The 12,241-nt window shown below is 42.1% G+C and overlaps 1 protein-coding gene across 1 annotated transcript in view; it reads right to left on the bottom strand.

Annotated features, from left to right (window-relative positions):
- Window positions 1-12,241, bottom strand: part of LOC122814194 (protein Hook homolog 1-like) — a 310,008-nt gene that overhangs the window by 68,722 nt on the left and 229,045 nt on the right. Inside the window, exon 10 of the mRNA XM_044086800.1 lies at window positions 9,844-9,944. Within this exon, the coding sequence (XP_043942735.1) occupies window positions 9,844-9,944 (101 nt within the window). The remainder of the gene's footprint in view (window positions 1-9,843; window positions 9,945-12,241) is intronic.

The following is a 12,241-nucleotide window of genomic DNA, read 5'->3' as shown; positions in this document are numbered from 1 at the left end:
GTGCAAAGGCACATTCAGTAATTTAGATTTGGCAGGTTCAGAAAGGGGCTGTTCCCTGAGCCAAGCATGTCTTCTAATGACAGAACCAGTGGTTGCTGCCCTGCAGGAAGCCTCCAAAGTGTCGAAACCACAATGTAGAGAATGTTTAGTGACAAGAGTGGCAGAATTCAATAAATCTTGCATCTCCTAACTCTCCATCAGTGAAGAAACACCAGCAATTTTAGCCTTAATAGCCTCCAAAGTATGCTACTGATACTTAAGCATATGAAAAAGACAATTAACAAACCTAATAGCCATGGTGGAAGTATTAACCTTTTTACCCCATCTATCCAAGGCCCGGCCCTAGATTCCATGTCAGAAGGAACAGGATTTTTAGCAACTGTGGCTTTAACACCATTAGGGCCATGAGAAATAATCTCTGGATTTGCAGTAGGATTCTTGAAAAGGAACTGATGAGAATCAGGAACTCTATAATACCAGTCAGGCTTTCTGGGAGGAGGAACAGAATTAGGAGTCAAAGAATTCTCCATGAAAACATCATCAACTTTCAAAACCGGAGGGATAGCCAAAGGCTTATGCTGTGGCAAATCCAAGAATTCCCTAATCTGTTTCTTAGACTGAGGGTAGTCCTGACTTTCCCATTTAAAATGCTCCCTAAGAGTATTCAGAGTATCCCCAAAAGAAAAATCTTCTGGAGGGGAGGCAAAATGTACAGTTGTGTACACTTACCATAAATGGAGATGTTTGAGTGTATTCACTGTTGCAGTCATTACATTTGGGTAATCTGCTGGCAGGTTGCCCTCAGTCGGCCTGAATTCCAAAGTCTTGGGTCCTGCGTCGGTTGCTGTCTCCTCTTCCATGACGTCAGGTCGTCAGGGGTATAAAACAAGCAGCCGACACCATTTTTAGTTTTTTTTGCCACAGATGTCAGGTGCCCCTAAAAAGGTAGCTAAAATATATATATAAAAACTATATATACATGCATCAATACAAACTTTACCTTCATCTACAAGCAAATACACCACATAGGCTGTAGAAGATAGAGAAGGAAAGAAAAACACCAGAATGAAAGAGGGATGGCGAGTGGGTAACCTGGACTGCAACAGTTATACACTCAAACATCTACATTTATGGTAAGTGTACACAACTGTACTATGTTCTTCGTGTTTCACTGTTGCAGTCATTACATTTGGGTAGAATCCCAAAGCTATGGATGGGAGGCTGGAGCTAAACAGCATTAGGTGCGGCTATAAGGCCCTGCAGAACTGCAGTGGCAAAGCCTGCCCTGGACTTAGAGTAGAGAGGCAAATGATAATGCTTTGTAAAGGTGTGAACAGAACTCCAAGTAGCAGCCTCTAGAATGTCTTTGGTTGGTACTTCTCGGAGAAAGGCTGCTGAAGTAGCTGCAGCTCTGGTGGAATGAGACCTAATGCCCTTGGGCACAGGTTTGCCATGGTTTAAGTAGCAGAAATGAATGCAGTGGCTTATCCACTTTGAAATAGTCTGATTTGAAATAGCCTTTCCTTCTGATCCTGCAGCATATAACACTAGTAATTGCTCAGTTTTTCTTAGAGCTTTAGTCCTGCTCAAGTAGAATCTTAGCTGTCTGTGTACAACCAAGGAATGCAGAATTCTCTTCCCCTTGTTCTGCAGATTTGGATAAAAGGTTGGCAGATGAATAGTTTGGTTAAGAGCCACACTGGAAACCACCTTAGGCATAAATGAAGGATTTGTCCTCAGAGACACTCTGTCTGGGTAAAATATGATAAAAGGCTCCATAGCCATGAGTGCCTGCAGCTCTGAGACTCTTATTGCTGAAGTAATTGCTAGTAGCAGAGCTATTTTCAATGACAAGAACTTTATATCAGCAGTAGCAGCTGGTTCAAATGGAGGCAGGGTGAGCTTTTCAACACATAATTGAGGTCCCATGCGGGTACTGGTGATCTTCTAGGAGGCCTTAAAGTTTTGGCTCCTCTAATATACTGCTTTAGTAAAGGATGAGAAAAGATTGGTGGCTATGTATTGTAATGAGCCAAAATGGCAGAGGCATGGATTTTAATTGATGAGAAAGATAGGCCTTTGTCAAGCATCTCAGTCAAGTATTGTAATATCTGAGGAATATTTGGTTCTGCTGCATCAGATCCTTGTGCTTGATTCCAAGCACAGAATCTCTTCCATTTATCAGCATAAGATTTTCTAATACTAGGCCTTCTGGCTTCCAAAATGACATCCATCACAGCTTTACTGAGAGGTGTTGTTTGTATGCCTACATGATCATCCATGCTGCAAGGTTCAGTGTCTGGAATTGATTGTGCAGGATCTGATTGCTTTGCTGGGACAGTAGTTGAGGTCTTTGAGGTAAGGTCCAAGCTGGGTATTGAGACAAGTTCCTTAGGATTGGGTACCAGTATTGGTGGTGCCAGTCCGGGGTAATTAGTATCATCTTTGGTTTCTCTTGTCTGACTTTTACTAGGACCTTGGAAAGAAGAGGCAGAGGAGGAAAGGCGTAAATTGATAGGTTTTTCCAAATGAAGGATAAGGCGTCCACTTTCCATGCTTGTCTGTGATAAGTCCTTGTGCAGAATCTTTTCAATTGATAATTTTGAGGAGAGGCAAATAGATCTATGTCTGGCTTCCCCCATTTCTTTGTTATCATGCTGAAGACTTGTGGCTCTAGTTTCCACTCGTGAGGGTCCATAAGGTTTCTGCTTAAATAGTCTGCCAGAGCATTTTGTTTTCCTGGCAGGAATTGAGCTTGAAGATGTATTTGGTAAGTCAAAGCTGTGTCCCACAGTGCCATGGCTAATCTGCAAAGGGGGTATGAGTGTGTGCCCCCCTGCTTGTTTATATACCACATAACCATGGTGCTGTTCATCTTTATCAGAAGTTGTCCTGGATGAAGTAAGTCCTTGAAGGCTGTCAGGGCATTTTGAACAGCTAGCATCTCTTTTTGGTTGAAATATAGATGCATTTGTTTTGGGGTCCATATGCCCTGAATGCATCTTCCCGCCATGTGGGCCCCCCATGCATAATCTGATACGTCTGTTGTTAAGGTTTGGCTGGCAGGGGGTAGAGTGAAGGCCCGTCCCATGTTTTGGTGACATGCCTTTGCCCACCATAGAAACTCCTGTTGTAGGCAGGGAATGAGAGGAGTCATTGTTTCCAGACTGTGACAATGTTGACTCCATAAACTTTTTAGGTACCATTGAAGTTTCCTCATATTCAGTCTTGCATATGGAATCAGTAGGATGCAGGATGCCATGAAGCCCAAAGCCTGCAGAGTTTGTCTTGAAGATAACTGGGTTTTTGTTGCCATCAGTTTGAAGTAAGTAGTCAGTTGCCTTTGTTTGTCTGGCATGAGGTAAGCCATCTGGGCAGTTGTATTCAAGTTTGCACCCAGGAATGTTATCTTTTGAGAGGGTACCAGTTGTGATTTCTTTTCATTTACTTTGTACCCTAGGCATGTTAGAAAACTTTTCACAAATGCCAGGTGTTGAAGAAGAATGTCCTTGTTCTCTGCTTGAATGAGACAGTCGTCCAAGTAAGGATATATTTGTAGACTTCTTTGTCTGCAAAAAGCAATTACTGGTGCCAGGCACTTTGTAAAGACCCTGGGCACAGTAGATAAGCCAAAGGGCAGTGCAGAGAATTGCTAATGCATTAAGCCAGCCTTGAATCCGAGGTATCTTCTGCACGATTGCCTTATTGGGACATGCAGGTATGCCTCTTTTAAGTCTAATGTCACCAGCCAAGCATTCTTGCCCAGCATGGGCAGAAGCTGCTGCAAAGTCAGCATTTTGAATTTTGGAATGTCCATGAATGTGTTCAAAATTGATAAATCCAGTATTGGCCGCCAGGCTTTGTCCTTTCTTGGTATCAAGAACAGTCTCGAGTAAAAACCTTGTCCTTTTTCCTGTTCTGGTACTGGCTGAATGGCCCCCATATCCATGAGGGATGTAACCTGTTTCTGTACCTCTTGCCCATTGATTTTTTGGCAGTTCCGGCCATCCGTTTGCCATTGGCAGAGTATGGAAGTGGAATCTGTATCCCTGTGATACTATGTTTAGCACCCACTTGTCCTGGGTTATTAACTGCCAATTCTGAGCAAAAAGTGCTAATTTTCCCCCTAAGGGTGATGCCAAAAGGTAAGTGCTTGGTGAAGGCAGAGAGAAGTCATTGGAACTGTTTTCTGTAGGTTTGTGCTTTATCTCCTCCAGACTTGGAGGTAGAAGCGCCCCATTGCTTTGACCTGTGAGAATCTTGTGCCAGGTATCTGGAACCCTTAGGGTGTCTGGATTTGCCCCTTTGAGCTCTGTCTGACACAGGAAATGACCAATTTTTTGTAGGCCAGTGTCTACTGAATCTTGGTGGCTGCACTTGTAAGAAGTCTTTTACAGTTTGCATAGACTTAGCTCTGTCGTCCATTTTCTTTAAAACCTCTTCTGCCTTAATACCAAACAGAGTATCACACTGTAACGGTGCATCCAGTAATTTAGCTTTAACATAAGGCAAATGTTGCTCTTTTAGGCAGGCATGCCTCCTAATCACAGACCCAGTAACTGCGGTCCTGGCAGGAGGCTTCTAAGGAATCATAACCACACTGCAAAGTATGCTTTCCAACCTGTTCAGCTGCATGCAATAATTCCTGCAATTCTTTATTTTCTGCACATTCAGAAATCAACATCATTTTCTGTTTCAGCAATCCCATAACATGTTGTTGATACTTGAGCATATGAAACTGGCACCTAATTGCCAAGGTTGCAGATGTATAAACCTTTTTTCCCCATCTATCCAGTGCCCTTGAATCTCTGTCAGAGGGGGTAGGATTTTTTGCTGTTGAGGCCTTAACTCCCTTTGGACCCTGTGAAATAGTTTCAGGATCAGCAGCAGGGTTTCTAAATAAAAATTTGTATGAGTCAGGGACCCTGTAATATCTGTCAGGCTTGCTGGGAGCTGGAAGTAAGGAGTCAGGGGTCAAGCTTGACACCGAAAACACATCATCCACAATGTCTAAAACGGGGTATGGCTAAAGGCCTGTGCTGAGGGAGAAGAAGGAAATCCCTGAGCCTCATTTTTGATTCTGAGAAATCTTGACTGTCCCAGTGAAAATGCTCCCTCAAAGTAAGCAAGGTTTCTCCAAATGAATAATCCTCAGGAGGTGATGCAGATGGTATGGACTCCTCTACATCAGAATCCTTATAGGGAGGTATAGATAATTCCTGATCAGAAGAAATAGAAACCTGATCTGAAGATTCATAATCAGTGTCTTGCCTAGGCCTCTTATCAGGAGGGGGATGGGAACCCCTGATCAAGGTAATAAGGTCTTCAGCCATTCTGATCATCTGTTTTTTAGGCATAGAGGCCTGTGCACATGGTTCAAGCATTGTTTTTTGTCTTTGGTTTTGCAGCTGTCGTCGGTTTGATATAAAAATGTTGAGGCCTGAATACACCCTCAGAAGTCGGTGCCTGCTCAGCGGCTCCAGACCCATCCAAGGGAGATACATCCGTGGTTCCAATACTTTGAGTATCTTGGGGTGTGCCGGACTCCACATGGGTCTCAGTAGGGGCTTGCGAATTGAAAGTAGTGGGTATCAGGGGCTGCAAAAGCGCCTCACTGAGTACCGACAAACCAGCGACTGGCTTAGGAGAAGCTTCGTCGTCGGTTTTGGACCTCGACTGTTTGCCTCTGTTCTTTTCTTTTCTTTGTGTTTTTATGTACTCCGGTAGTCAGACTGCTATCCGATGACATTTCTGGGTAGTTACATCTGTTTCCAAAATACTTTGAGGCAAAAATATAATGACGCTTAACAGTGCGTTGGTTAAATCTAGCACAAAACCGATAGCCAGGCACATTGTGATCAGGGCCCAGGCAAGGAATACAGTATAAATGGAAATCCTTATGAGGTATTTGCTTCCCACAAGTAATACAATTATTAACTTTTTCTGACATCGGTATGGAGCAAGAAAAATGTTTCCCCAACGAGGTACTTCGCTTTAGTGAAGACTTCGGTTCTGAAACTCAAACTCTAATATTTCAGGAGTCGGCCGACCGGCACTTGCAAAATGCTTCTGCTTTGGGCACCGCGCGGCAAGAAAGACTAAAGAAAATGGCATCGGCTGCTTGTTTTATACCCCTGACGACCTAATGTCATGGAAGAGGAGACAGCAACTGAAGCAGGACCCAAGACTTTGGAATTCAGGCCGACTGAGGGCAACCTGCCAGCAGATTACCCAAATGTAATGACTGCAACAGTGAAACACGAAGAACATGGGATGGAGTCTTCTGAATCAGAATCCTCAAAACTAGAAAAAAGCTGAGAGTTTCCCTCTTCAAAAGCAGAGTTGCTGGAAACCTCAGAGTCTGAGGCAGACAAATCTGCTGGGGACAATTCCCTAATCCTCTTAGAAGGAGGTGGCTGAGAGCCCTTGAGAAGGGTTAAGAGATCAGTAGCCATTTTAACCATCTGAGCCTGAGGCATTTGAGGGGAGGCCGGCACCTTCTTTGGAGTAGATTTTTGGATGGACGGCCTGCTAGAAAGCTGGAGGGACTCACGAGGCCTAGCCACCGCAGAAGTCTGAATCAAGGTCGTCGGTCTGGATCTGGTTTCCAGGTGGAGAAAAGAGGCCTCAGAAGCCGGCGAATGCTCAAGGACTCCGGATCCATCAGAGGCGGTGACTGGCAGAGGGTCAGAAGATGAAGTGGAAGCCTGCGTTATGGAGGACTCAGTAAAGGTCTCAGCAGACACCTGCTGCTGAACAACTACAGACGGCAGGGGCAAGGAAAGCGCCTCGCTGACTACTGCTCGGCCGACAACCAACTTAACAGGGATGTCGTCGGCTAATCTGACCCTAAGCCTGTCGCAGTCCTTATCCTTGCACTTTCTAAGATCATCTGAAGTCAGGAGACCAGAAGATGCCATACTGACAAACTTAGGCCAAACTCTGAAATACTTGAACAAGATCCTAGCTCTATGGTGTATAGTACGTGGGTTGAAAGAAGCACAGAGAACACAATTAGGGATGTTGTGCTCAAGGCCCAAACAAGTAATACAATAGGAGTGAAAATCACGGTGCAGAATCTGTTTTCCACAGGCAAGACAGTTATTAACTTTCTCTAACGTTCGTTAAAGCAAGAAAAGATGGTCCCCAATAGGGTACTTATCTAAGGATGTCTTCAACTAAGCAGTCTGAATACAAAAAGAAAGTACTCGGCCAACCGGCACTCATGCAAAATGCTTCGGCTTTGGGCTCCGCGGCAAGAAAGACTGAGGAAATGGCATCAGCTGCCTTCCTTTGTATCTGACATCAGGCCTAAACAGAGGGCAGCCTACGTCATATACCAAGGACTTTGGTATTCTGGTCGAATGTGGGCTACCGGGAGCCGGATAACAAATTTTGTGAGGACTGCAACAGTGAAACACGATGAACATCTACCGATAATTAAGAAACTCAGTCAAAGGGCAAATGAAAACAGACAAAACAATTATACTGTTCAACAGTCCAACAGAAACATAAAAATAACCTCCCAAAATTTTGGACCCCCTATAAATCAACTTCTTAATGTTAAACATCCCTCAACCCCTAACCCCTCCACAAACACCACCAAAAGCATTGCCACCCAATTCAATTCCCACTTTACCAACTCCATACTGTCTCTACTAAATCATAACACTAACAGTCCACTAATTGTATCCACCACCCCTGCTATCAATCCTGTAACATTTAGCCTTAAACCAATACCTACAAACTACATCAAAAAACATCTCCATTGATTGAAACCATCAACTCTAGCAGATGACCTGCTTCCCAATGAATTCTTGAAGCTGGCAGCTGACGCCATTACTTACCCAGTCTCCCTACTAATAAATAGGTCCATCTCCAAGCAATACATCACTAAAGTTTGGAAGATTTCCCATATAATTCCCCTCCACAAAGGTGGCACTTTGACAATACTATCCAACTATAGACCCATCGCAGTACTCCATTCCCTTGCAAAAATCCTCGAGAAATGTATACATTCACAAATCCTTCCCTTGCTCCTGAACAATAACCTACTCTCTGATACACAACATGGCTTCAGACCCAACCATAATACCATATCTGCCCCAATTAGCTTCACAGACATAGTTAACCAGTCCAGAAACAACAGCCTTTATGTTTCATCAGTTTTCCTTGACATGTCAAAAGCATTTGACAATGTCTCACACCAAAGCTTCTATACTAACTAGCCACGTTAAATTGATTACAATCCACTGTATCATGCTTACATAGCTACTTGTCTGACAGACAGCACTCAGCACGCATGCCCCAAGGTTCCATTCTAAGAACATTGGCCCTGTTCTCTTTACAATTTTTACTAATCACCTCAAATTAGCCACCACATCAGCTAACATTATACCATATGCAGATTAATCTACACTCATCTGCTCAGTCCCCTCAATCCCTGAACTCTTGCAAAAAAACACAAAAAGCTTTTACAGATGTTGAACACTACCTGCCTTTCCAAAAATGAATACTCATCCCAATAAGACCTAACTACTATTATTAACCAGCAATAAAATAGCTCAACCCCCCCATCCCATTCGCCATCTACTCCACCAACACCACCAAAATAGAGCCAGTAGACCACACCAAACTACTAGGTATCACCATTGACAAATCCCTCAATTATGACCTGTATATATCCCCAAAAAAATAAAAAAGGTCCATATAAAACTTGGAGCTCTCTACAGAGCCAAACCATTCCTCACCCAAACCACCAAAACAGCTACTGCAAAAACCCATCTACTATCCAGCCTGTTATATGCTTCCCCCATTTTCACAAATGTAAAGAAAACTAATTCAAACAAACTAAAGCCTGCTACAACAAGATAGCCAGCTTTGCGCCAACCTCTCATACAGAACACATCACTGTTCTGCTCTTCACAAACTAGACTGGTTGGAACTCCCAAACCTATTATGCCTCAAACAACTTACAATCTGCCATGCCATCATCTCCCTTCCAAACAAACGCCCAGCCCTTAAAAACCTAGTAAAACCCTTCATTTGCAATAGAACTCTCTGCTCTTCCATCAAACTTCTTATAGAAATCTCTAAAACCAAAATTAACTATGGAGATGCCTTAGACTTAAATCATATCTCCAAAATTTGGAACTTAATTCCCCAGCTCATTTTTGCACAGCTAACTGCTCCAAATTCAAATTTATTGTCAAGGCCCATTTAACTAAAAACTGTTTATGCTCCTGCTCAGCACTATTCTGACCCCTCAGTATTCTAATAAACTTTGAGCATGTGAATCCTACTATATCCCTCTCTGGTGTTCATTTCTCTATTTTTTTTCCAATTGAACTCATCTCTAGCGTATTACAGTACATCTTTATTGTAAATGTTTAATTTGGTGAGGTGACCACCTTATAGCCTTAATGCAGACAAAAATTAAGGTGTTATTCACATGCCAAGTATTCTATGTTCAACATTTATAATCTGTTAATATCTATGACTAATTACATTTTACTGTATTTGTTTTACTGCTCTGTTTTTTCTTCTTCTCTCAGTTCAATTGTATTCACTGTTTACTACGCAAGTTGGAGCTTTTCTCCCTGGGCCTCTGCTGAAAACGGGCCTGTTGGGCTCAGGCAGACACTTATGGTAAACAAATATAAACTAAATAAATAAAATAACAGACATCTGAAACTGTGTTACTTCAGCAAAGGATAGTGCCTTTGTGACACAACACAAAAATACTAATATTGGTTTTCTCCTTAAATCAGCAATGGTATAATTATATGTGCTTTAAATATTAGCAAGGTGCACACAAAACTGGCTCAGAGCTGGCTTACTTACATTTCGTGCTTTTTCCAAGTACATCTTATATCTATCCTCCATTGCTTTCATATCATCATCCTTCTTGCGCAGTGCTGCTTGAAGTTCTTCAATCTTCTGAGCTGTTCAGGAACAGAAAAAAGCAAAGCTTAATATGCAAAACATTGGATGGAGCTCACACTCAACTTGTACAGTATGCAAAGCCAAGCAAGTTTTCTTTGTTCCCTTACTGTTCAGTGATGCAGCTCTACTCCACTGAGCAGCAAGATGTTACTGTGGTAACCAGAGGCTTGAGTCTATGATAATGAAGTCTATTGCCATCCCAATGCACTTCTCTGGATACGAAGTACTGTGACTAACAACATATGTATTATGCAATCGCCATGCAGAATGATGCACAAGTGTACACGTCAATTTAGCTGCCTGCACCTACACATTTCAATATGAGGGAATCTCTGCTAAGGCGATAAGAGTATGCATACATCTGTGTGAGGTGGATGACCACTACCAGATATGGCATGAAGCAGGTATGAATGCAAAAATTATGAAGTCGGGCTGTATAAATACTGTATGTGTGTGTCTACATGTGTTTGTGCAGGGTGCATAACTGAATGTGGTGTCTAATATCAGACAAGGAGACTGAGTAGGAAAGAGCTGCAACCTATAGTGGCTCTGCTGCACTTGGCCTCCCCTGTCTGAAAGCAGCTTGGGTAAGTACAGGGAAGGGGGTGTCACTGCATGTGTCCCACTGTCTTCTGCTATCAGTGCCTGTGGAGGGGACAAGCCATAGCCGGCTTTAGGTACCAGCAAAGCTTGCAATCACTGGGGGCCCCCCAACTTCAGAAAGTTATTCTATTCTGATATTTTGTTACGTTTGTCAAACCAACAAAAAACCAGAACAGCAGTCTTGTGTATTTAATAAACTGGGTGAATAATATTAACTCACAGGATGAAGAATTCACAGATACCTTTTTTATTAGTAACAGTGTTTTTTTTCCAAGTAGCAAGCTTTGTAATTTCATTAAATGTTTTAACACAGTGTCCTTGACTTAGTTACGTCCTCCTGATGGACATTCTCTCCACTAAAACTATCATAGCCAGCTTTAGGTACTCATGATACCTGCAACTGAGGGGGACCCAATCATCCTTGAGTATATGGGGACCCTACAAAAGGTGCTGTTGTGTATGCACAGTCCTGTCAAAGAGCATTGTTGCTACAGTTCTATATGTGCATACTACTACCAAAAGTCTGCTGTGTAAACTAAATGGTTGCTTAGGAGGTGGGAGTGAGAAGTTATGCTTAGACAGAGTGTGTCTGGGGCCCCTAACTTAAGACTTGCTGGGGGTCCTCAAAATGATAACACCAGCCCTGGAACTAGCACAGCTTGGTAGGAAGAACTCATAGTAGTTGTTCAAACTGCTCAGCAGGGCAATTCAGTCGTACAAATTTACTACTGATTAGATACACTGCCACACAGAATATGCATGACTATGAACCATTTGTTTGCACAGTATTAGCTGCACTGTTGTGTTTCTGACTAAATAATAACCAAAGGGTTAATTTTAAGGATTTATTTCATAAATCTGTTCAGCAGCAACTTGTCTCTCTTCAAGTACTATTCTTCTGTATGCGGTTCACATTTCGAGATACATTTACAGCATGTCATTTATTGCTACCAAGTTAGAAGGACCCTTCTTGTATCATAAGAAAACATTTTAACAATTTTTTTCTCTTGACTACTTCATTTTTTGCTACAAATCCCTAAAAATAGCCCACTGCAATACTGCTTGGCTTTATTCATCGAGAATGAACTATTCCAAATCCATTATTAATTTTTTGCCTGCCTGTTTCAGCACCTCACCCTTCCAGCACTACATTTACCATCTCACTATATCTGAAGTGCCCTTACAACGGACTATTTAAATTTACTGTTCAGTGTACTCAATAATGTTTTGATTAAATACTACAAAATGCACTTTCATTACTGCATTCTCAGCTTGTAACTAAATCATGGCTGAAAAGCCAGCCATGTGGTCCAGTTCTTCTAACTGCACAAAATAAAATATTATTTATTCATTTAGCGGGACTGGAAGTCACAACAAAAAGTAGCAGGAAATGTCTAACAAACATTTATTTTATGGAAATGCTGAAAATTATCACAATTTTATTATAATATCCTTAATTTCAGTAGAAGAGATGCAGAAACATACTGCACAACCTGGGTACATGCTACAGCAATCAAATGCAACTATGTCACAGAGCACAATGTCATTTCCAGTATCCAGAAGATCTTTTGAAAAAATCTATCTGTGAATAAAAAAATGTCCTTACTACCCAGTCAGATCACTGAAACAAAGAACTGCAAATACAGTCTGTATAGCTTTAGACCTCATTATTGCATTTGGGTTGAAGGATTAG

This window comes from Protopterus annectens, chromosome 10.part0 (assembly GCF_019279795.1).
Source record: "Protopterus annectens isolate FY-2018-M chromosome 10.part0, PAN1.0, whole genome shotgun sequence".
Taxonomy (NCBI): domain Eukaryota; kingdom Metazoa; phylum Chordata; order Ceratodontiformes; family Protopteridae; genus Protopterus; species Protopterus annectens.
Note: the sequence above shows the minus strand (reverse complement) of the source record. Positions and strands in the feature narration are given on the sequence as shown.